Below are 27,150 nucleotides of genomic sequence, written 5' to 3' on the forward strand. Positions count from 1 at the left end.
AAATAAGTGGAACAACAAATCGATGTTTCTCTCTCCCCTCCTCTCTCTCTCAAAAATCAATTTAAAAATAAAAATAAAATGAAGGTTTCAAAACAAGATTAGAGCTATTGTTGAAAAGATTCCCACACTGTGTAAGAAGTAGGGCAAGATGACTTCCAAGGTCTTTCAATTTTAACATTTTATGATCCTAAGGAGTTTCAGAAGAAGGAAAAAGATAAAAAGTTAATTTTAAACTTCTTTTTTACTGTATAGGTTGTTTTTGTGTTTAAGATTTTTTTAAAAGACTGCCTGCATTTGTGCTCTGTGTGTAGCTGTGTCAATGTGTCTCTCTTGAAATGTAAACTATTGCCAGAAGATCTGTTTTTCTTAATTCAATAGTCTCCTTCCTTTTTATCTCTAGCAAAACTTTATTTTTTAAAAGAATGAGATTAGAAATCACACTAAAACCCTACAAAATAACCCAATCAGTTTCCTTACTAACAACTAAATTTTGTATCCTAATTATACTGAAATAAAAAATTTGTAGTAATAACCCACTTGAGAATCAGACTACATTATTTGGTCTTTTCTTGCTTCTGGATTTCTTGCACTCTAACTTGAGTAGCCAGAGAATAACCTGTCTCCTCAAAAACTTCCCTGCGAGAGAGAAAAAAAAGACTATGTACTGGGTGAATGCAGACATAGGAGACTAAATATGAAAAACAGATTTTTAATCAATACATTTTAACAATGCCTGATGAACTAAAATTTTGCAACCGCCCTCCTTTAAGGAGCACCAAAGATGGGTAGTTCAATAGACACACAGAGCCCTCCCTATTTCTGCAAGTAAAACTAAGCAACTAAGCAGAAGAAAATCTGAAAATTTTAATGTTAAATAATTATACCCAGAAATGTCATTTATTACTTTTATTTCCCATTCTGTTCCTTGATTAAAACTAGGTAAGTAATCAATTTTGAAAGTGAAAACACAACTGTTCTTTATGAACTCACTTCCCCTCCTCTCAAGCCACCATTTTCTGCTGGCAAATGCAGTATCTTTCAAGGAAATATCTAGACTTAATCAAAGGTAAGAAAAGCTTGTGTTGGACTAAATCTAGCAAAAAGCAACACGGCATCACTAAATAACAAATTTTAACACCTGATATTTTAAGAAATGTTTAAAAAACTCTAATACTTAAAAACAAACTATTATAATAAATTGATAATTCTGTTAAAGTTACAAGCAGAGAGCCAATAAGAATATCTTAAATGCAAACCAAAAAAATGTCAGATAACGAATACTGCCAAAGTAGACATGTCTAGTAAGACATCTGCAAGAAGCATTATATCCAGAAAGAACAACTATTCTTTATTCAGAAATAAAAATGTCAGAGGATAACATTTCACAAGAACATTTGCATTGAAGCATTTTTTTCCTATAAATGCAGCAATAAGTTTCAAACTGCAACTCAAAATTGAGCAGAAAAATGTTGATGTAGCTTTAAGAAGTTATTTCTCTCCCTGAAAGGTTTTCTCAATATTTTGTTTTGTACATACACGTTTATTTAAAGCTAAATATAATACCTCTTTCTAAAGTACCCAGTTTAGAGTGCACTTTAGAAATTTCATATTCTTCCATCAAGTTTGTGGGTTTTTGCGTGTTTAAAGGAATGTGTTTTATGTGACACCAAGATGTTTGTGGTTAGCATTTGATCAATTACACATCTGATTTAAATTAACTGAGTTGACAGTTTGTTGAAACCATATGGCAGGAGCTACTATGGGTAAAAAGGGAAACAACTAAAAAAAAGCACCATTCAACTCCAAAGACTACTTATTTCATTTTTTGGCTAGTCATCATACTCCTAATTTCATTATCTAGTCTTATAGACAATTCAATGATCACATCCTAGACAAAGCTTGAAGCAAATTCACTAACAGTATAGCAAATATAAAAGGGAAGAGCATGAGACTGGGCTGGACTCTAAATGCTACAGGAAGCCACTTTTGAGCTGGGAAACAATAATCCTAGTTGTGCTTTTGAAAATTAATCTTGTTTCAGTATATAGGAAAAAGAAGACTGGGAATAGGAAATGACACTGGGAATGACAAAACCATTATTAGTATAGTCTAGTTTAAGGCAATGGAGGCCTGAATTACAGCAGTAACAGAAAGAACTGGGAAAGATGGGCAGCAGAGAAAGCACAGTACAGTGAAGAGCCTGGACTTTAGAACCACACTACCCATGTGCAAATCCTGGCTCTGTCCCTTGCTAGCTATATGACCCTCAGGCTCAGCTTCCCTTTCTATGAAAAGGGGGTAATAACAGTACCTACTTCTCACTGGGTTACAAATAAAGGGTTATAAAAGTGCCTTGCTAGTAATATTATTATAAGGAAAACATAGGACTTAAAGACTAGCTGGATGGGAAAAGTTGAGTAAAATAAAGGAATAAATATAAGTGTGAGTTTTTAAGTTCTGTATCTTGAAGAAAAGTTTAAAAACACAAATATTAGCCCTAGCCAGCTTTGCTCAATGGTTAGAGTACCGGCCTTCGGACCGAAGGGTCCTGGGTTTGATTTTGGCCAAGGGCACGTACCTCGGTTGCAGGATCCATCCCTCACCCCAGTCAAGGGGTGTGCAGGAGGCAACCCATCAATGTGTCTCTCACATTGATGTCTCTCTCTCTCCCCCTTCCACTCTCTCTGAAAAGCAATGGAAAAAATATCCTCGAGTGAGAATAAATAAATAAATAAATAAATAAATAAATAATAACACAAATATTAAAGAGTAAGTTGGCAAATATTTATCACTATGCATTGCAGCAATGTTTTTAAATAGAAGACCAGAAACAATCTAAATAAATATCATTTGTGTGGCTGGTAAATTATTGTACATCCATACAATGCAATACTTTCAGCCATGAAGAAAAATCAGATCAATCTAAATGTGCTAATATAGACCAATCCCCAAAATATATTTTTAGTAAAATAAAAATTTAGCCCGGCTGGGCGTGGCTCAGCGGTTGAGCGTCAACCTAGGATCCAGGCGATCCGGGTTTGATTCCCGGTCAGGGCACATGCCCGGTTGCAGGCTCAATCAATGACTCTCTCATCATTGATGTTTCTATCTCTCTCTCTCCCTCTCCCTTCCTCTCTCTGAAATCAATAAAGATATATTTTAAAAAAAAAACAAAAAAAACCACAACAGGTTCAAAAAAATACTTTATGTTGTACTTCAATTTGTTTAAAATTAAAGATAACATATACCTATATGCATACATGTGCACATTCTATTTCTGAAAAGATACACCAGGAACTCTAACAGATGATACCTCTGGGGTGATACTACAGAACTAAGGATCTAGGGTATTAAGGAGATTCTGTCTCCCTTGTACACTTTTTAAAACATTTGTCTTTATTGACTTTTAAAGAAAGAGGAAGGGAGAGGGAGAGAGAGATAGAAACATCAATGAGAGAGAAACATCGATTGGTGCCTCCTGCACACCCCCTACTGGGGAATGAGCTCACAATCTGGGAATCGAACAGGTGACCTCTTGGTGCATGGGACCAAGTGAGCCATACCGGCCACGCTGCCTTGTATACTATTTGATTTTACAATATTTATGTAGTAATTTTCAGTTTTACAAAATTAATTTAAATAATACAAGGGGTAGGAAAGGATGAGTTTAATAAAAGGAATCAAATTTACATATTTAAGAAAGCATAACTTTTATGCACTCCATAAGTTTGTCCAGTATAGATACTGGTAACAGTCTAATGATCTGGGGGTTCAAAAACACCAAAGAATGGCCTCAAAAATAGTTCAGGGAGAATAAACAAAGTGAACCTTAAAAATTAGGCTGCATTTCAAAATTCTTAATTTATGTCAGTTTGTGATTTGATTTTCTCATGCTATAAATAGTTAAGAGCTCCCCTGGCCAGCCCACAGAAGCCTACTATACCCACAATGATACCCTATAGTACTGTAATAATAGTACAGAGTCCATCATTTTAGAACCTTATCTTACTCAAGTTCTCCGGCACATCTGACAAGATCTCCTTCCTTCACAAAACATTTGCTTCTCTTGGCTTCTGTGAAACCAAGTAGTCCTGGTTTTCCTCCTATTTAACTGACCTTTGTGCTTGCTTCTCCTTTCCTTCACACCTTCAAGAGTTACAGTCTTCTGCCCTTATTTTTATGAAACCCTCCTTGGTGATCTCATCTAGTTCACTGACTTTAAATATCATCCATATGCTAATAATTCCAAAATTTATATTTTCAGCCTCCACCTTTCCTTTGAATTTGATTTACATTTAAGAGTGCCTACCCTATTTCCTCTACTTAGAGGTCAAATAGGCATGTCAGGCTTAACAGCCACAACAGAACTTTTGGTTAACCCCAAAATCCTGCTTCTTCCAATCTGTTCCATCTCATTTAATGACACCATCACTCATCTAGTTGCTCAAGACAAAAACTTAGGAGTCATACTGATTCCTCTCTTTCCTTCATACCTCAAAATAACCCTGTTAATGCTATCTTCAAAATACACCTCATATTAAATCACTTCTCACCACTTACACCACTGTACCCTAGTCCAAGTCACCATCATCTATTTAGGAGACTACTACAGTAGTCTAAGTGGCCTTTATACTTCACTTCTATCATTTCTCATGATCCATTCTCCATCCAGCAGCTAGAGTGAGCTTTCAAAAATGCAAGTCATGCCCTGGCCAGTGTGGTTCAGTAGTTAGAGCATCAGCCCAAGGACTGAAGAGTCTTAGGTTCGATTCCGGCCAAGGGCACATACCTCAGTTGCAGGCTCAATCCCTGGCCCCAGTTGGGCCATGTGCGGGAGGCAACCAATGATGTGTCTCTCTCACATCAATGTTTTTTTCTTTCTCTCTCTCTCTTCCCACTCTCCTCGAAAAGCAATGGAAAAAATATCCTTAGGTGAGGATTTTAAAAAAATAAATAGCCCGGCTGAGCAGGGCTCAGCAGTTGAGCATCAACCTAGGATTCAGGAAATCGAGGTTTGATTCCTGGTCAGGGCACATGCACAGGTTGTGGGCTCAATCCCGAATTGGGGGCCTGCAGGAGGCAGCTGATCAATGACGACTCTCTCGTCATTGATCTTTCTATCTCTCTCTCTCTCTCTCCCCCTTCCTCTCTCTGAAATCAATAAAGAGATATTAAAAAAATAAAAATTAAAAATAAATAAAGATGCTTGATGTCAACTATACGTCAAAAAATCTAGAACAGATGTTCAACATTATTAGTCATCAAGTAAATGCAAACACAAAACTACAATAAGATGCCACTTCATATCCACTAGGATGGCTAAAATCAAAAAGTCAGATAATAGCAAGTGTTGACAAGGATGTGAAGAAACTGGACCCTCATATACTGCTGGTAGGAATGTAAAATTCCAGCTGATTTGGAAAACAGATTGGCAGTTCCTCAAAAGGTTAAACATAGAGCACAGAATTACTGCATGACTGAACAATTCTCCTAGGTATATACCTAAGAGAAATAAAAGCATATGTCCACACAGAAATCTGTACACAAATATTTATAGCATCATTACTCATAATAGCCCAAAAGTAGAAACAATCTAAATGTCCATTGATGGATAAATGGATAAAATGTGACATACCCATACAATGGAATATTATTTAGCCAAGAAAATGGATTAAAAAAAAAAAAAGAAAGGAAGAAAAGGGATGAAACACTAATACTTGTGCCTCAACATGGATGAACTTCGAAAACATTATACACTATGAAAGAAGGCAGTCACAAAAGACCATATAATATATGATTCTATTCATACGAGAAAGTCCATAATAGGGAAATCTCTAGAGACAAAAAGTAGATTAGTGGTTGCTTAGGGCTGGAGGGGGAGGGAAGATGAGCAGGAGGATAAGGGAGTGACAGCTAAAAGATATGGAGTTTCTTCTTGAAGTGATGAAGATGTTTTAAAATTTACTGTGGTAATAATTGCACATATCTGAATATACTAAAAACCACTGAATTGTACACTTTAAATGGTAAGTGAATTTATATCTCAATAAAGCTATTAAAATCATAAATGGAAATATTAAGAAAAAGTTTAAAAGGATTAACTACTCTTGTACTAGAGAAAATAAATCACAAATGGAATTGCAAGTGATTTATAAAATAACTACAACAAGTAGCCTATAACCTACAGGACACAACTGTAGCAACATACAAAAGAAATTTTATCATTTAAATATTTTGAAAGAATGAAAAGAACATTAAGCATCCAACATAAGAAGAGAAAAACAATAACAAAATAAACCTAAGAAAAACTAAAGAAAGGGTTTAAAACAATGAAAGAAAAAAAATTAAAAAATAAGAAAGAGAAAAGAGAACTAATTTTAAAAACCCAAGAGCTGGTTCTAAACAAGAAAAAGAGGCAAGGCCTCACATGCACAAAATAGGAAATGATAATGAGCAAAGTGAAAATGTAATCACAGACACAGGAAATTTTTTTAACTCATAAAAGGATATCTTGCTCAACTTCACACAAATAATTTTGTAAACTTGGATGAACTAGATTATTTTCTGGATAATATAAATTATCAAAGCTTCCCCTAAAAGTTATAAATTGTAAGCAGTTAAATGATCACAGAAGTATAGATAATTGCCAAAGAGCTACTATATCTCCAAAATACTCAAGGTCAAATGATTTCATGGGCAATTCAACCAAACCTTTAACTTCAATGCCATTTAACCAGAAAGGGGGGGGGGAGGGAAAAAATCATAGAAAGAAGAGTCTGAAGTTATTTTTATGAAAGTGGCATAATTCAACAAAGAGAAAACACAGAAAAAAACAAAGCAGTTTAGTTTATGAGGAGTGATACAAAATTTCTAAATCAAGTTCAGTGAACAGAACCCAGCAGCATATTTAAAATAATACAGGATGACAGAGTGAGTGAATTAGGGAATGCAAGGTCCAGTAATAGTAAATCTATTAGTATAATTCACTACAGTAGTAGATCAAAGGAGAAAAATTACATTAATTGCCATAGGGGCTGAAAAGTCATTTAACAAAATTTACTTCCATACTAAAAAATCTTAATAAAATGTTAACAGCTGACTACTCTCACATGATAAATACATACACTTCAATCTAAAGTCAGGTCTAATCTTTTTTTAAAAATATATCTTTATTGATTTCAGAGAGAGGAAGGAAGAGGGAAAGAGAGAGAGGTGAAACATCAGTGATGAGAGAGAATCACTGATCGGCTGCTTCCTGCATGCCCCCGACTGGGGATTGAGCCCCCAACCCAGGCATGTGCCCTGACCAGGAATCGAACCTCAATCTCCTGAATCCTAGGTCAATGCTCAACCGCTGAGCCACGCCTAGCCGGGCAGGTCTAATCTTAATAGGAAAGCAGTAGCAACATGCCATTGAAGTCAGGAATAAGGCAAAGATCCACTACTATCTTATTGTTTAATATTTTTAGAAAGTACTAAACAAATCAACTTGATAAAAGAAAGAAATAAGTATTAAAGTTGTAAAGAAGGAGATAGAACTATCTTTATTTGGTAATTTTATAATTATTTAACTGCAAAACCCAAGAAAAACAACTATCTTTTTTCCCCCTTAAATATTTTTCTTTATTGAATTTTAAAAAGAGAGGAAGGGAGACGGAGAGAGAGAAACATCTATGTGAGAGCAAAACATCAGCCACTTTCTGATGCCCCCACCGACCAGGGATCAAGCCCACAACCCAGGCATGTGTTATGACTCAGAATTAAACCGGCAACCCTTAGGTGCATAGGACACCCAACCAACTGAGCCACACTGGCCAGGTCAACAACTATCTTTTTATGACTGTTTACAGAAAGTATTAGAATTCCAAAGGTGGCTATGTACAAAATACTCACAAATTAACAGCATTCCCATATTCAAATAAGATAAAAGATATAATAGAAGTAGAAACTCCATTTACAATAGCAACAAAAAAGAGAAAATACCAAGGAATAAACATAACAAGAAATGTGAAAGGTCCATATGAAAAAAATTTCAAATGTTTTTGAGGGTGCAAAAGAAAATTTGAACAACAAGAAATGAATATATATCCTGTTCTTGAACAGAAGATTTAACCTCAAGTGGATGTCAATTATCTCTAAATCAATCTATAAATATAATGCAGTACCAATAAAAATACCAGCAGGATAGGGGAAGGTAGCTTGATAAACTAATTTTAAGTTTTATGGAAAAATAAACAAGCAAGAATATCCAGGAAAACCCTGGGAAGTAGAATGAGAAAGGACTATAATCAAAGAATGAAGTCATTAGGTATAAACAGGTAAACTGATCAATGAAACAATAAAAGTCCAACAGAACCCAAAATTATATGTAGGAACTAAGTACGCCTATAGACAATATTTCAATACTGTGATAACTGGGTAGCCATCTAGAAGTAAAGTTAGATTCCTATACACTTCTACACTTTACACAACTTATATCTTGTACGGATAAGCACATTTAACTTAAAAATAAAATTATAAAAGTACCAGGGGAAAAACCAAGAATTTTCATTTTCATTTTAGTTAGAAATAATGTTGAAATAGGGAAGACCTTTCTTATGACACAAAACTTAAAATCCAAAAAAGATTGATAATTACAACTGTAAAAATTTTTTCATTTCTTCTAAACATATATACTCTTAAAGTCAAAAGCCAGGTGACAAACTGTGAAAAATGTCTGTAATGTATATCAAAGACAAAAAAACAATTTCCTAAAAACAGAGTTCCATAAACAGTATTAAACATGCCAATTGAAAAGTGAACAAAAAATATATATCCAGATGAATAAAAAATATAAGTAGATGCTATAAATAAAGGGAACAAATATGGTTCTTATACCTACTGAAAAGATGGGAAAAAATATACCTATTACATTGGCAATTTTAAAAAGTTTGATAACCCACTCTGTTACCAAGGGTATGGGAAGCCAGCACTCCAACACCAATAGTGGAACATAAACTGGTACAACCTCTGTGGAGGGCAGTTTGACAAAACCTATCAAAATTTAAATAGTACATATCCTTTGACATGCAATTGTACTTCTAGGAATTTATCCTAAAGACAGACTCATTCAATGTACAGAATTATACATGTACAGGAATATTCATAGTATCATCATTTGCATTAGCACAACTGTAAACATTTTAAATGCCCAGCCAAAGAAAGAAATGCTACCATCCTTCGACACCCCCCCCCCCGCCCATCTTTCTGGAAAGAACACACACACAAAATTTATCACTGGTTGCTTCTAGAAAAAGAAGCCAATTAGCTGGGATCAAAAGTAGAAGGAAAACTTGCCTTTTATCATATGTTCTTTTGTACCATTTGGATTTTAGACCATGAACATATATCCCATTTTAAAACTATAAGATTTCAGTATTATTTTTACCCAGCTTTACCAATTGTTATATTTTCCCTCCTTTTTGTCAGTTTTACAGTTCCTACATTAGCAACAATGTTTTAACTGTTTTCCCAGCCAAAACTGTACATGGTATTTGATCAAACTCACAGTTAATCACAATCTTAACTTGGGTTCCATTATCCCCATCATCTCCTTGCCCCTGAGCTCTACCACTGCATACCTCCTCTACAAAAAGCACTGTTCCACATTCTTTTTTTTTTTTCTTTTTTGAAATATATCTTTATTGATTTCAGAGAGAGGAAAGGAGAGGGAGAGAGAGAGATAGAAACATTAATGATGAGAGAGTCATTGATCGGCTGCCTCCTGCACACCCCAGACCAGGGATCGAGCCCGCAACCCGGGCATGTGCCCTGACCGGGAATCGAACCCCGATCGCCTGGATCCTAAGTCGACGCTCAACCGCTGAGCCACGCCTGGCCGGGCTGTTCCCCATTCTTTAACTGTGTGTATGGAGATGATGAGTTAGTAAAAATCCAGGACCAAGAAGCTATGAAATTTCTTGGCCTATGGGGCAAATAGTCACTATTGTATTTTAGGAGACAGCAAAAAGGTAAGAAGCTGCTCAAACAGGGTTTCACAAAATATCATTTGTACTGTCACCACGGAGAGTCTAGTCCACTATTTTTATGATTAAGGACTTGATTTTTATTCATTTGTCCAGAGTCAGTGGAGCCTATAGGGGAATGAACCACATTAATCAATTCAAATTCACAAGAACCTAACTGCTTATACATAATGCCAATGTATTAATTTAGGATTTAAGAATATATATGTATATACACATATACTTCAAGTGGGTATGTATACAGGGTGTCCCAAAAAATGTATACATATTTTAACAGCTGATAGCTCAATTAATGCTTCTTTCTTTTCAGAGATAACCCATTGGAATTAATAATGGGTACGTACACATTTTTTGGGACACCGTATCTGTATGTGTGTGTGTGTATCTATCAAGAGTATAAATTCATGCATATCAAGGAATCACATACAAATGGTAAGTATGCGCAGGACAACCACATGGTGCTATGAATGTGTATAGGGAGAAGGAACAAATAAGAAGGTCAGAGAAGGCTTCCCCGAAAAAACACAGTGTGATCAAGCTGAGATCCAATGGAAGAAAAGTTAAAAAAAGAGAGAGTCCAGAAGGATGAGTAAGAGGGTTCCTGAATGACTGGATAGCATGTACAATGGCCCTATGGCAGAAGGGAGCACAATATGTCTAAGGAGGTAGAAAAAGATCAAAGGGCAAGGCCATATGATGTAGAATTAAATAGAAAATTAACTATAAACCGTGTAGTGCCTTTTAGGCCATATTAAGGATTTTTGCCTTATCCTAAAAGCAATGAAAAGCTAGTAAAGGGCTGTAAACAGGAGATGGGAACAGATTCGTGCTTGCAGAAGATGAGCATGTTGTATAAATTGTGGGCAAGAGTAGAAGCAGGAAGACTGCTTAGAAAGCTACTACTGCAGGAGACCTAAGTGCCAGATGAGGGCAGCATGGACTGGAGTGAGGGCAGAAATAAAATAAATAGGACTTGGTGATTGATTACACCTGAAACGCAAGGGAAAAGAAAATGTCAAGGAGGATGCCCAAATCTGAAATTTGCATAACTGCAAGGATAAAGGTGTTACTGATGAAAGAGAGAGACAATGCTCCAGGAAGACCAGATTGTTTTGTTTTATTTCAATGAGGGCTGAATAAAAGGTAAACGTGCAAATGTAAGAAAGGGATCTGGGTGCTCAGTATCTGGAAATGTTGGTAGGAAAGGATGAAAAATGGAAAATGGGATTAGAGTTGAAAGAGAATGTTAGCTACAAAAACTTAAGCATTTATTTATTTGTTTTTTACCTCCAGGTTCAGCCATAAAACAGACCTAGACATTTCTATCCCTACGCATCACCTAAAATCTTTTTAAATATCTCAAAGTAAAACCTTTCAATCAAAGAGAGAAGGGAAGCTTAAATGTAATACTTAAGGAAATAAAGTATTGATGTGAAAAAATTTCAAAGTATGTATTACGATATCAGATGTTCCCAAATCTGAGAATGAAGAAAAGACAGAGGCTGCCTACTTGGGGAAGAAAAGATGTGGAAAAGAAAGCTGAAAGAAGAGGTTGATGACCCCATCGCATGAATTCTCACAGTTTAAACACGTTTATCTTTTTACCTCTGGACAAACACCCTTCTTGGTCTTTCGTGCTAAGAGAATGCAGAAATAATAGCTCCACAAGCAGGCCCCTTATCAGAAATCACGGCTTCCACTGCCATCAAGTGGTAGCAGTGAGGAAGTGCATCAACCAGGTTCCTGGAGCCTGGAAATGCCTCTGAAGCCCATGGTGTAATTAATATAAGATCAAATCTTGCAGTAGTAAAGGGCAAGCTGGTGATAGCCTTTGGTAAGAGATTTATCTTCTAATCTGTACACAAAAATCAATACATAAAATCAATACACAAAAATATGTTTCTGCTATTAATCTGGGGTGAGAAAAAAGACTTCTTTTTTCTTTCTCATGTTAAAGATCACACACCATTTAGCAACTGTAAAATACCCACTCTGATCCTATCAACTTAAAACCAACTCCTGGTATATTATACATTTGACAATTTAAAATTACTTCAATGTTAATTTCAATGGCGCATAAAAATGGGCTAATGTGCATTTCTACCACACAGCAATAACCTTATCACAAACGTAAGCAATTGTCTCGTTGAATGTGCAAAATTTCCTTTGTTATCTTCAAATTAATCAAATAACATTTTTTGACTACTTAAAAGTACAAGGCACTGTAATAAACACAATTCAAAAACCATCACGTTCTCAAAATTCATCGGCTAAATGTACCACTGATAAAATCAACTTCAACATTATTCACAAAAAACGTGGTGAATGATGAACACATCATCCTGATGGTTCTCTTCATGGTAAAAATAAGCTTGCCCAATTAGTAGCTGACCTTCTGTGTGGTATTTACTTCCCTACCTTTCCTTCTACTACACTGGATATTTACTTACAAATGTGTATCTCTACAATTGTCTGTACGTACCTATCGATTTGATTTGCCTTCGTTTTTTAAGGCATCTGAACTCGAGGATAGGGTATTGTGGGCCAAAGCGTGAAATAATCGCATTGGGTACATTTTTCCAATTCTTAACCAGCTGTTTTTATAGAGTAGACACGGCATAATTTTGTCAGTATATTCTTGATCTTCGTTTTCTCTCCTTAAAATCCAGCCCCACTATCCGTTCTGTCTCCGGGCATTCCAAAATATGAATAATGTAACTAGTTTTCCCTAATTCTCTCGGTTCTATTTCCCGCCCACCTCCCAAGAACCCCCCACCACCCCCCATCCTCCTTTCTTGTTTCAAAATGCTTAACTTTTACACACCCGAGGTGGTTTTTACAAAATCACTCTTCGGAATGCTCCCCCCTCTTCTCTCCTCAATTCAGCACCCTTTGAAAAATAATTTCCACAGCCAGAAGCCCATGTCTTTCTTTCACAAAAATCAAACTGCGGAAAAGGAACCGAGCGAGCCAAACGTTTGGGAACGTCAACGAGACAGGGGGCTCTCCTTTGAAAAGAAAACACAACTCTCCTTACAAAGCTTTCAACGGAGCAAAAATACTTTTCCCCCCGCCGCGTCCCTGTTCCCTCCCTGACCTCAAAGACACCTTTCCTTTCCTCTCAGCCCCGGTCCCTCTGCGATGTGTGGGGCCTGCCTTTCCTCCTCTCAAGGAAAAGAAAGCCAGGGAGAAAAGAAAAGGCAGCAGCCACCTTCCCGCCGCGCCCGCGAGCTGTGAGGACCACAGGACCCCGTCCCGCGACTCACCTGGCAGGTGCGGCCGTCCGGAGAGTTGCACGAAGCGGTTGAGCTGGCCAGTCCCCCGACCCCCGCTGCCCCCACTGCCCCCGCCGGCCCCGCTACCTCCGCCGCCGCCACCATTGCCCGCGGCGCCTCCTCCCCTCCGGCGGTTCCTGTCCCAGCCCTGGGCGGCCGACATGACCCGCTAACGATTGTCGCAGCCCGGTCCCGGCAGCCCTTGGCCCGGCGGCACTAGCCGAGCCTCCTTCTTGGGCTCCTCTAAGAGACCCGGGAGACAGGGGACTGGGGAGCGCCCGGTTTTTACCAGCGACCAATGACTGGGTGACTTAGTGACAGGCAGCCAATGGCCAGTCGTCTTCTTGGCAGGTGGAGGGAGGCGGGGAGAGACGTGGTAACCATAGCTATGGTTAAAAAAAAAAAAAGTGGGGGTAGAGTAAGGCAGAAGCAGCTACCCCTCACTCGCATCCACCGCGGAAGCCCTCTAGCGTCACGGCGGCGCCTGCGGGCCAGGCGGGCCAATCGAAGGCCGAGCGCGAGAGGCCCCGCCCTCAGCAGGAGCCGGCGGCTTCGGCGGCGGGAGCGCTTCCCGGCGGACCGAACCCAGGAGCCGGTGGGCGCGTGACACGCGCGGGGGGGGAGACAGGACCGCTCCTCCGGCTCCGCAGCCCGGACCCCTTTCCCTGCCCGTTGGCACCCCGAAAGGGCCCTCGTGGACGGGGGGAAGCCCAGGGGCGGAGTCACGGCTTAAAAGTAAGGAGGAATTCCCGGGTTTCACGTCGGTCTCTCGGTGGGGCCGCCCGACCTTCCCGATTCAATGCCGGCCACGTCCCAGGCAAACAGTTTTCAACCCGGTGAACAGACATGCAGCGATGTTCAAACGCACCGGTGATTCTAGACCACAAATTAAGACACCCCCCCCCCCATGAGAAACCATTTTTGGCTCATTATGTTAGTAAAACACCCAGCAGAGAACAGAGCGCCAAAAAAAGGGGGGGGGCTTTCATAGGTGACTGATGGCCCTGTAAACGTGTGTGTTCAGTCAGAACCCCTTTTGCGCGTAGAAGATTTTAATCAGCTTAAAGATAGAAGATCGAGGCCGAAGAAAATTGTAGATGTACAGGTCAGAAATTCTTGCTGTTCCAAAATTAAACATCATTTGGCTTTGAACTTCCTAGGCGCGGTGCAAAGTGCGGAAATACAGGTTGTTCGCTGATGTCTGTGGTGATAGGGAAAAGCATATAAATTCCGCAAGAAAACAACTTTTCAAGATTTTTGGATCTGGTGGCTTGGGGGGGGGGGGCTTCATACGGGAAAACCTCATGTGATGCGGAGGGAAAAAAAAGAGAAAATCTGCCGGAGCTGAGGATGCAAACCTTGTGGTGCATGTTTCATGTCGCCACTAATCCCACCTTATTTTTCTCCTTCCGTCCCTGTGGGCAGGTATTTCACCCATTAATCACTATAAGGCACTGCCTACGAAAATACTGGAGACCTGGGGGGGGAAAGTGTATGGCTCTAAAATAGAAAAATCAAAATAAATATTCATTTTCTAAACAAACTGTACCAGTGCATAACCACATGGCAGTTCAAGTAAATTTTCTTTTTATAGAAGTACATATTCCAAATGATAAGTAAAGAGTGAATGATAAAATATCACCATTTTGCAACTCCTAATGAATTCAGAAATCGACCCGTTGAGCATTAATCACAAAATGAAAGGTGAGACGTGTGTGTCTCTAGAACATAAAGATGACAATGAAGGAATCTTGTATACAAAAATTGAACCTGAATCTCATCATACATCTATATCTAACTACCAATTTATAGAAAATACAGAGAATGGAGGGAAAAATACTACAGAAGAATATTCTTTAAAATGCTACAGAGATGCAAACAGCAAAATCTAGACTATGGAAATTCTACAAGATAAGCAAGTGTCTTTAACAAATAAATTGCAAAGGAAAAACAGATTTGGAGGGAAAGATTTACAGGTTAAACGGAGATTTGTGAAGGTTGTATAACTGTGAATATACTAAAAATCATTGAACAGTAGTGGTTGCACAACTTTGTTAATATATTTAAACCACTGAGGTGTATTAAAAGGGTGCTTGAAAGGGTGAATTATATGGTATGTGAATTATATCTCTTTTTTCAAAATTTAATAATATAGAAAGGGAAAAGTGGATGGGGAGCTAGATGAAAGAACAGTAACCATAAACTGAAGCTGGAAGCTGGTGATGAGTGCATTATGTTGTTCTGCCTACCTTTGTATGTATTAGAAATTCTTCATAATAAAAAGGAAAAAAAGAGTCTAGAAAAATAAGATTATGCTAACCAATCAACTTAAAATTATCTCATAGTTTTATATATGTAATCAATTTTAAATTCCAGAAACAAAATGAAAAATTTATCCTTAACTAAATTTAAAGTATTACATCATTTTTAAGGCTTTTTTTAAATGTTAGAGCCAAATTCTTTTAACATGGAATGTGAGTACATTTTGATGGGTATTGAAATGATTTGGAGAGGGATTTTCAAAATAAGTGCACACAGACAATATATACCTTCTAACATGATGTAACAGGAAGTGCACAATGTTGCCTATGAAGTAATAAAGCCAAGAACATTAACTTGAATCTAAACAAGATTTAAGCTGTAACGTCCAGGTACAGGAACTTTCAGGGGAAAAGGGAACAAATTAAATGAACATGTAAAACAATCAAATCCAGGGAGACAATTTCCACAATATCTATCCTGGTCTCATCAATATAAGTAAACATCATAAAAAAAAAAAAAAAAAACCCAAAATGAAATAACATAAAAACAAAATGGGAGAGTGGTAACCGCTAATGAAATAATAGATCTAGGCAATGATAATCAGCCACTCCTAGCATAACAAAAAGAAACAACCAGACATTATGTGTCTGTTGACAGAAGTACACATAATTGTCCTTAAAGGAGCCTTACAAAAAAAAAAAAAAGAATGAATCTGAATAATGTCAAACTGTTAGCTTTAACCACCAGTTTACAGGAAATAAAAGGGACAGAAAATATGGTAAATGGTATCTTGAGGATGTATCTTCAAAATATGTAATGTGGAAAACTGTAAAACAAACAGCCTATTTTCAACATTATATTTCAAGGAAAAGAAAGAAGAAAAGGGAATATACAGATTTATAGAGTTTTAAGAGACATATCAATCAAATGCAATGTTTGCGTCCTGTTTGCCTTGTGATTACAATGAGTTGTCTATGTTTTTAATGGGAAAATTTGATTGGATATTTGTTTATATTCAACAATCATTGTTAAAATCGTTGTTAAATGTTTTTTAGGTATTGTGGATGTGTTTTCTTAAAAAAAGAGCCCTTATAATATAAATACCAATTTTTAATGGAATCAGTTCAATAAAAAAAAAATTAAAAAGCTTTTTTTTTTTTTTTAGAGAAGCATACTGAAATATTTACAGGTAAAATGCTAGGATGTCTAGGATTTGCTTCAAAATATTCCAGGAAGGGGGCATGGGAGATAAAATGAGAATGCGGGTTGCCCTGGTTTGTGTAGCTCAGTTGGTTGGAGCATCGTTTCATATACCAAAAGGTGGTGGGTTTGATTCCCAGTCAGGGCACATAACCAGGTTTCGGGTTTGATCCAATTGGGGCACATGTGGGAGGCAACTGATTGATATCTCTCTCTCTCTCTCTCTCTCTCTCTCTCTCTCTCTCCCTCCCTCTCCCCCACTTCCTCTCTCTGGAATCAATTTTTTTTTAAAAAAATTTTAATGAGAATGTAGATTAAACAAAGATGGCCAAGAGGTGATGCTCAGTGGGTGATGGGTTCTTGGACTTCATTGCACTATTTTCTCTCTTTTGTATATATTTATATTTTTCCTTCATAAAAAGTTTTTTTTAATAGTTCTTAAAAAAAATTAATTCCTGATTAAAAGGAATTTACAACAAGATGTATGTAGTCCTCTTGAACAAATCAAGTATAAAAGACAATTTCGGGACAATTGGAAAAATTTGAATTTGGAAAGGTTATTAGAGAATATTAGGAAATTAATGTTATATTTATTAGGTGTGATAATGATATCAAGGATAGATAAGAAAATCTCTTTTTTTTTTTTTTTATAGTTTTTAATCACCCAAGGAATTAGAATATATTTTCCATTGATTGCTAGAGTGAGTGGAAGGGAAGGGGAGAGAGGGAGAGAGCAAAACATTCATGTGAGAGAGACACATCAATTGGTTGCCTCCCACACGCGCCCCGACTGGGGACGGAGATCAAACCTGCAACCCAGGTATGTGCCCTTGACCAGGAATCGAACATTCGATCCTCCTACGTGCAGGCCTATGCTCTAACCACTGAGCCACGCCGGCCAGGACTAAAAATCTCTTTATTTTTTAAAAAAAATGCATGATAAAATATTTAAGAATGGACTAGCATGCCCTGGCCAGTGTGGCTTAGTTGGTTGAGCATCGACCCATGCACCTAGAAGGTCACATGCACCTAGAATGGCACATGACCAGTTTGATTCCTGGTCAGGGCACATGCCCAGGTTTCAGGCTTAATCCCCAGTAGGAGGCGTGCAGGAGGTGGCCCATCAATGTTTCTCTCTCATGGATCTCTCTCTTTCCCTCTCCCTTCCTCTCTCTCTCTCTCAAATCAATAAAAAAACATTTTTTTTTTAAAAAAAGAATGGACTATCATAATGCCTTAAGACAGTAGGACCACCTCTGCCCTCCTGAGGCTTACTCATGCACATAGCAGGACAAGCAGTAACAACTCTCAGTTCACACTAGCTGAGAAAAAAGTCAGTCGGAATTAGCAAGAAGTCTGCATTGAGAATGTTTTCCAGGAAATTATATTTTATAAATGTTGGTTGAATACATACAGTGATTCAAATGAATGTCCAGAATTGTTTTTCCACAGAGATTCTATAATTACAACTTCTTATGTAGTGGGGAAGTAGAGGATTGGGGGAGTGGTAAAAAGTGCTCACTATATTATGAAATCTAGTTTTATTTGTCAAATTGGCATCTTAAACTCAGCACTGTGTGACCCAATGGCTCTCAACTCTGACTTTACATTGGACTAAGCTGAGACCATTTTGGAAAATAACTGATATCCAACTGCATCCAGACCATTCAGATCAGAATCTCTGGAGCACAAGCATTGGTCATATTTTCAAAGTTCCCCGAGTTATTCTAATCTATAACCAGGGTTGAGAACATACATTTAACCATCTGTACCCCAGTTTTATCAAATGCAAAATGTGAGTAATATCTTTTGTTTTAGCCACATCTGAGAGTTACTGTGAGAGGCCACTGAAATAGCCTATGCGAAAATACATGAAAAAGTATAATGTTTTATGTAAATGTAAGATCATATTCCCATGTTTGCAATAAATGTATAGCAATCCTTTAAAAATGTTTACTTCTTGGACTGTTGGTTAGTTTGTTGACCCAGGATCATATAAATTCCTTGGTGAGGAGTCAGAGGTGACTAACTGCTTGTCATCAGCCCCGATCAAATTAGCATTGGTATTGAGAAGCCCAAAGTAATGAGTCTTTAGTTTACTTAATTATGAAAATTATAAGCATTTACACATATAAGCATTACACACATAAGCATTACACATACAGAGGTCATAGAAATGCAAAATATACCCTGCTGGCATGGCTCAGCAGTTCAGCATCAACCTATGATTCAGGAGACTGGGATTCGATCCCCGGTCAGGGCACATGCCCAGGTTTCAGTCTCAATCCCCAGTAGGGGGCGTGCAAGAGGCAGCTGATCAATGATTCTCATCACTGATGTTTCTATCTCCCTCTCCCTTCCTTTCTCTGAAATCAATAAAAACATATTTTTTAAAAGATATGCAGATAGTAAACAAGTGTATAAAAAGATGTTCAACATCATATGTCATTAGGGAATTGAAAATTAAAACAATAATAAAATACCACTACATACCTAGTAAAATGGTTAAAATCCAAAACACTGATAACACCAAGTACTGACAAGGATGTGAGCAGCAGGAATATCATTCATTGCTGATGGGAATGCAAAATGGTACCTCCACTTTGGAAGACAGTTTAGCAGTTTCTTACAATACTAAACATACTCTTATGGTACAATAAAGCAATCATGCTCCTTGGTATTTACCCAAGGGAGTTGAAAACATGTCCACACAAAAACCTGAACACATATTTATAGCAGCTTTATTCAAAATTGCCAAAACCAAGATGATCTACAATACATGAATGGATAAATAAACTATGGTATATCCATTCAATGGAATATTATTCAGTGCTAAAAAGAAATGAACTATCAAATCATGAAAAAACATAGAGAAAACTTAAAATCATATTACTAAATGAAAGAAGCCAGTCTGAGAAGGCTACATACTGTATAATTCAAACAGTATATGAATATGACATTCTGGAAAAGGCAAAACTATGGAGACAGTAATAAGATGAGTGGTTGCCAGGAGTTTGGGGGAAGGTAGAGAGGGATAAATTAGTGAAACTATTCTGTATACGGATGGATATATGTCATTATATTGTCCAAACCCATGGAATGTACAACCCTAAGAGTGAAGCCTAATATAAACTATGAACTTTGGTCAATAATGATGTATCAGTGTTGGTTCATCCTTTGTAGTAAAGGTGTAACTCTGTTGCAGGATATTGATGGTGGGGGAGACTGGTTGGATGGGAACTCTGTACTTTCCACTCAGTTTTTCTATGAACCTAAAACTGCTCTAAAAAAATGATTCCGTTTTTAAAGAATTTAAAGTGAAAAGAGTTTATTAGTGAAGCAGTGAGACAGCGAGGGAACCACAGACAGAGCAGCCTAAAGTATTTTAATGTAAAAAAAAAAAGGTGGGGGGTGATTGGTGCCAAGAGACCAGGATTATCTTGAAACACCTTGCCTGTAGGTGTTCAAGTTAAAAGACTCTGTTCTGGAGGACCTGTTGAACTAGAGAGCATTTAAATTCTCCTCTCATGATTCTCAGGCCGTCATTTGATCAACATTAGAGCAAGCAATTAATGTGTTTAACAAAGTGTTAGGTTCCCAGAAGTCTGGTAACTTGAACCCTGGCTAAGAATTGGATATGGAATTTTTTAATTTAATTTATCTTTATTGTTTCAAATATTACAGATGTGGAATGGAAATTTTGAAGGCAATTCTTTGCCCCTCTCCCACCCCCGCTTAAAAAAATAAACTAATTTCAAAGCTTCCATGTTTCTTTGTGTAACCCTGGAAATAAAGGCCTGTATTTGCCTTTGATATTTAGAAAAAAGACCTTGGGTAAAGCCAAGATTTCATTCCTGAGTAGGGAAGGAATTAAACAACTCTGCTTGAGATGACATTGGAAAGGTAAGCCTCATCAAGGAGCTTAGATTGAATCCTAATGGAACACGAGGAGCCATTGAAGTCTTGAAGCAGAGAAGTGACATGATCAGATTTATGTTTTCAAAGATCACAGCAGTGACTGGGTTGAGGATTTGTACGGGAGGCTGTTCACTCCCATGGGTGAACCTGCCCGTAGGTAGCAGCCTCAGGGAAAAGACTTCTGCTCCCAAATATCTTCTACCTGCCACACTAAAGATCTGTATGTCCCATTATGCATGTTTAAGAGCAATATAACGAAAGATTGGTATTTTTGTTTAGGCTATGACTTAAATGTAGTACTGTTCCAGCACTAAGCCACATGGTCTTACAACCATCAATCATAATAACAATGCTCTTGGAGTGGTGTTTTATAACTGAAAGGTTAAAACAGAAGTCAGCTTTAGTTTATTGCTCTTTAATAAGTTTAATTTTGTACTTGACATCAGGACAATGACATAATGTGATGCATAAATAGATTACATTAGTTGTTGCAGGCCAATGAGGACAGAGGCTGCCATATGACATGTAAACATGCACTCACACCAAACGAAGGCTGCGTGGTGTCACAGCAGGAAATCCAGGTTTCACAGTGGTCCTAATGTTCCAAGTTCAATAAAAAGTGAAAGTTTGTTTTAGAAAACTGAATAATGGTCAAACATTTTTTAAGTTATGTGAATGAGTCATTTGTTTATTTCTTCCAATAATCTAATAAAAAGTTCTGGGCTAAAACTAGGCACTTTTTTTCAACATCTGCAATACTGAACTCGAAGCCCAGATATTATTTCCTGTTCCCAGTTCCAGCAATAATTGGCTTATATACTCATTTTGATGCAGATTTATGTAACACTAACTTAACTACAAGGGAACAAGACAGTTTTATGAAGATATCAAGTGACATCTCATTAAATTGACATTAGAAGAATGCTCTCTGACAAACATTTGTGAAGTAAAACATCCAATTATCCCAAACAAGTAAACAAAGCCTTGAAATTATTAATATCATTTTGTACTTTTGGTGTAACAAGCTTAAATGAACAGGCACTCTCTGCATGTGTTAATATTATTAAAACTAAATTGCGCAAGCAGATTAAACTGGGACACATTTTTCTACTTCTCTCCAACATTGGTGATTGTAGTTCAGCAAAGCAACATCATTCATCAGAGTAAATTAATGTCACTGATGTGATGTTTTGAGTCTCTGGTTATTTAATTTATAAGCTTATTCTGATTTTATGTTTTATAAGCACTATAAGCATAAGAAGCTTATAAATAATTTATGCATTTAAGTAACATTTTCATAAAAATAATGTCAACATTGAGAAGGCTTCTTTTCTGCTTAAAACAGGATGAATATTACTCAATTTTAAGAAATACTGTTCTACCAAATTCTCCTTCTTGCTTAAGTTGAATTAGTTTTGTGATGTGAAGCCAATAAAATTCTAATTAATATACTACCTCTAGATGCAAACCATAAAGTAAATTCCAATGTAAGATATTTACTACACAAAGTAGATTCTTAAGAAATGCTTTTTAATTACTCAGCTGGGAGAGTAAAATAAGATAATATATAAAATTGTAATTGTCCCAAGATTGGTCCAATAGCCATGTGGGTAACAACACTGTATCTTTAAATTTAATTTTAATTTTTAAAATAATTAATACATCTGTATTATGCAATCGTCCATAAATAGAAGAATAAATAGAAAAAGTGAAAATCTCTTCACGCTCCACCCAGTCCTACTCCCCACTCCAAAAGGTTGTTGACAGTTTGGTGTCTATCCTTCCAGATCTTTTTCTGTGCAGTTACAAACACTTCTGTGGACCAATGCAGCTCTACTATTTTAGTTTGTTACGTAAATGGGATTATACATAATGTCTTCTGCTGGTGACTTTTGTTCTTTTATACATGTCTTGGATGTATTGTTATTTTTTAACAGGACTTGGTGGTGTGTTTTTTTAATCTGTAGCCATTCTTTGTCACCTTTCGTGGAAGCATTAAGAGGGAAGACCTCCTAGATCCACCTTTCCGCCAGTAGACTCCACCAAGTAAGCATCACTGAAGTCTCCCTCCCACACTCGTGGTGTCTAAGTCAGAGTCTCCCGAAGAGCCCAACCAGCTTCGGAAGCTCTTTATTGGAGTTTGAGCTTTGAAACACCCAAGAGAGTCTGAGGAGCCATGTTGAGCAATGGGGACGCTCACAGACTGTGTGGTAATAAGAGATCCAAACACCAAGCCCTCCAGGGGCTTTGGGTTTGTCACCATGCCACTGTGGAGAGGAGCTGGATGCAGCCATGAGTGCAGGGCCACACGAGGTGGATGGAAGAGTGTGAAAGCAGAGAGCGCTGCCTCAAGAGGAGAGTCTCAGAAACCTGGTGCCCACTGAACTGTGAAAAAGGTTTTCGTTGGTGGTATTGAAGAAGACACTGAAGAACATCACCTAAGAGGTTATTTTGAACAGCATGAGAAAACTGAAGCGATTGAAATCATGACCGACCCAGGCAGTGGCAAAAAGAGAGGCTTTGCTTTTGTAACCTTTGATGACCATGACTCTGTAGATAAGACTGTCATTCAGAAATAACATCCTGTGAATGGCCACAACTGTGAAGTTAAGGAAAGCCCTGTCTCTTGATGGCTAGTGCTTCATCCAGCCAAAGAGGACCAAGTGGTTCTGGAAACTTCTGGAGGTGGTCGTGGAGGTGGTTTTGGTGGGAATGACAACTTTGGTCGTGGAGGGAACTTAAGTTGTCGAGGTGGTTTTTGTTTTGTTTTGTTTTCATTGATTTTTAGAGAGAGAGGAAGGGAAGGAGAGAGAAACATCAATGTGAGAGTGTAACATCGATCGGCTGCCTCCTGCACGCCCCCTACTGGGGATCTGAGCCTGAAACCCGGGCATGTGACCTGACCCAGAATGGAACCGTGACCTCCTGGTTCATGGGACGACGTTCAACCAACTGAACCACCCCGGCTGGGCTGTCAAGGTGGTTTTGGTGGGAATGACTACTTCGTGGAGGAAACTTCAGCGGTCGAGGTGGTTTTGGTGGCAGCCATGGTGATGGTGGTTCTGGAGGAGGAGCCCTGGTTACTCTGGAGGAAGCAGAGGCTATGGAAGTAGTGGCCAGGGTTATGGAAACCAGGGCGATGGCTATGGTGGGAGTGGCAGCTGTGATGGCTATAATGACAGAGGAGGTGGAAGAGGCAGAGACAGCATTGGTGGTGGTAGTGGAAGCAATTTTGGAGGTGGCAGAAGCTACAATGATTTTGGCAATCAACCTTCAAATTTTGGACCCACGTAAAGAAGAAACTTTGGAGGCAGAAGCTCCGGCCCCTGCGGTGGTGGAAGCCAATACTTTGCCAAACCACAAAACCAAGGTGGCTCTGGCGGTTTCCAGCAGCGGCAGTAGTAGCTGTGGCAGTGGCAGATTTTAATTACCGCCAGGAAACAAAGCTTAGCAGGAGAGAAGTGACAGGGAAGCTGTAGGTTACAATAGGTTTGTGAACTCAGCCAAGAACAGTGGTGGCAGGACCTAATTGCTACAAACAAGACATGTTTTAGACAATAATCATGTGAATGGGCAAAAAACTCCAGGACTATGTTTATAACTAATTGTATAACAGGTTATTTATTTCTGTTTCGTGGAAAGTGTAAATCATTCCAAAAAGGGTTTTAATGTAGGTTGTTGTCGGAGGGTTTTTTTGCACCCATGCTGTTGATTGCTAAATGGAATAGTTTGATCATGATGCTGAATAAATGTGTCTTTAAAAAAAAAGAAAAAAGACCTCTTAGCTCCAAATCAGCGTGTTGTCTTTTAGAATTTAAGTTTACAGACACAGTAAAAAACAAACAAAAACGTATTAAAGAAATCCAAGGACTCCAAATAAATTTAAGTAAAATTGGAGTTGCCTTCAGCACCTGACAATCTTTCACTTCAAAAACAAAACAAAACAAAGAATAGGGTTGGGATGGAGGGGATTTCTTAAAATGTCAAGGTTGAGTGGACCTGGGGATACTCTTTTTAAAATATATATATACATTTTATTGATTTCAGAAAGAGGAAGGGAGAGGAAGAGAAAGAGAGAAACATCAATGAGAGAGAAACATAGATTGACTGCCTCCCACACGCCCCCTACTGGGGATTGAAGCCAGAAACCTGGGCATGTGCCCTGACCAGGAATCGAACCAGTGAACTCCTGGTGCATGAGCTGATGCTCAACCAGCTGAATCACACAGGCCGGGCTCTGGAAATACTCTTGTACACCGAACTGCATAGTAGGTTGAAAAAGCCCCACTGACTTTTATTTCCCTTGAGCGTTTTCACAGAACAATCTTCTCTTTTCCCCATGCAAATGTCACTGCTTAAAGCGAGTCAGCCTGGTGAAGCCTATACTTTTTCAGAGTGTTTTCAGTGAATAAAAATATGTAGGATTACCGAGATCAATTATACTAAAATATAGCTATCAAAATAGTAAAAGGCCCGGCCAGGCGTAGCTCAGCGGTTGAGCGTGGACCTAGGATCCAGGCGATCGGGGTTCGATTCCCGGTCAGGGCACATGCCCGGGTTGCGGGCTCAATCCCCAGTCAGGGGCGTGCAGGAGGCAGCTGATCAATGACTCTCATCATTGATGTTTCTGTATCTCTCTCTCCCTCTCCTTTCCTTTGTGATATAGTAATTCGTGTGCCTCTTGTATTAACACATTAAATAATAAGGTTAAGTGGGAGTCTCATAACTGCTATAGCTTAAAATAAGATATAAAAATAATTTAAGGTATTTGCTGTAACTATACTGAGGTATGACAATACCTGGATTTCCATTGTTGACAAAGTCACAGTACAGTTGTTGCCCACATTTATAATTGATGGAAATGTTAAATTTCAGTTAGATGGTAGTGAAAATAACAGTACTTTATTTCCTGTCTATATTAGTTTCCTTGGCATATTAGTTTGTTAAGGCCACCATTACAAAATTCCACAGACTGGATCGCTTAAATGATAGAAATTTATTTTCTCACAGTTCTGGAGGCAGAAAGTTTGAAATCAAGGTGTCAGCAGGGTCAGTTTCTTCTGGAGGCTGTGAGGGAGAACGTGTTCCCTGCCCTGTCCCCAGCCTCTGGAGGCTGCTGGCAGGCAGTCCTCAGCATCCCTTGGCTTGCAGCTGCATTGCTCCAGGCTCATCACATGATGTCCTCCCTGTGCATCTCTTTGCCCAAATTTCCCTCTTCTTCTTTTTTTTTTTATCTTCACCCAAGGAGTGAGGCTATTTTTTCCATTGATTCTTAGGGAGAGTGGAAGAGGGAATAGGGGCGAGTGGGGGGGAGATTGGCTGCTTCCCACAGGCACCCTGAGCCGGGGCAGGGATCGAACCTGCAACCCAGGTACACGCCCTGGACCAGGTATCTGATTCCCTCCAATGCGCAGAATGACACTCTAACCACTGAACCATGCCAGCCAAGGCAAATTTCCCTCTTCTTATAAGGACACCAGTCCTGTTGGATTTAGGACTGGTGTCCTTATAAGACACCAAATCCAATATGACCTCATTTTAACTTAATTGCATCTGCAAAGGCCCCATTTCCAAATAAGGTCACATTCAGAGGCCTTAGGTCAACATAAATTTTGGGAAAACTATTCAACTCAATACACCATCCAAGTTTATAGGCTCCCTGGTTTAAGTGGAATCAGTACTAAGTCTGAAAGAAAAATGATAAAAAATACTAATAGTTATTGTGAAGAGTGAAATTATTTTTTTTCTTATCTCTATTTTCAGCAAGTTTTAAAATATGATTATATTACTTTTAGAGTAAAAAAATTAATAAAGAAATGATATGCTATTGATGGACTGTGGACTGAAGTGTCCCAGATTCGATTCCGGCCAAGGGCACGTACCTGGGTTGCAGGTTCAATCCCCGGCCCCAGCACAAGGGGGAGGCAACCAGTCCATGTGTCTCTCACATCAATGTTTCCTCTCTCTCTCTCTCTCTCTCTCTCTCTCTCTCTCTCTCTCTCTTCCACTCTCTCTAAAAATCAATGGAAAAAATATCCTCTTGTGAGAATTTAAATAAATAAATAAATAAATACATAATAAAATATGTGACAACATGGATGAACCTGGAAAATGTTATGCTGAGTAAAATAAACCAGATGCAAAAAGCCACATGTTGTATGACTCCATTTATATGAAATGTCCAGAACAGGCAACTGCATTGTGACCAAAAATAGACTAGTGGTTGCAGTGGCTGAGGGAAGGGAGACATCAGGAATAACTGCTAATGGGTGTGGGGTTTTTATGGAGTGATTAAATGTTCTGAGGTTAGATGGTGGTGATGGGTGCACAACTCTGTGAATGTAATAAAAACCACTTCATTAAATGGTAAATTTTATATTATATATAAATTACATATCAATAAAAAATAGCCCATAAGAAACAAAAAATGATAAATGTGTACCTACTTACAAACCTATTGTCAAGTTTTT

General features: G+C 38.2%; 1 protein-coding gene and 1 pseudogene across 3 annotated transcripts in view; one reads left to right on the forward strand and one right to left on the reverse strand.

Moving 5' to 3' along the window:
- KLHDC10 (kelch domain containing 10) overlaps positions 1-13,560 on the reverse strand; it is a 46,620-nt gene extending 33,060 nt beyond the window's left edge. For both annotated transcript variants that reach the window (XM_081148087.1, XM_081148086.1), the window contains exon 1: positions 13,292-13,560. In XM_081148087.1, coding sequence (XP_081004213.1) covers positions 13,292-13,463 — 172 coding nt within the window. In that variant the 5' untranslated portion in view covers positions 13,464-13,560. The remainder of the gene's footprint in view (positions 1-13,291) is intronic.
- A 128-nt stretch (positions 13,561-13,688) lies between these two features.
- LOC308562046 (heterogeneous nuclear ribonucleoprotein A1 pseudogene) lies at positions 13,689-24,189 on the forward strand (annotated as a pseudogene). The gene is made up of 3 exons: positions 13,689-13,895; positions 22,771-23,450; positions 23,702-24,189. The product of its transcript is annotated as a heterogeneous nuclear ribonucleoprotein A1 pseudogene (transcript).
- The last annotated feature ends 2,961 nt before the right edge of the window (positions 24,190-27,150 follow it).

This window comes from Miniopterus schreibersii (genome assembly GCF_964146895.1).
Source record: "Miniopterus schreibersii genome assembly, chromosome: 9".
Classification (NCBI taxonomy): Eukaryota; Metazoa; Chordata; class Mammalia; order Chiroptera; family Miniopteridae; genus Miniopterus; species Miniopterus schreibersii.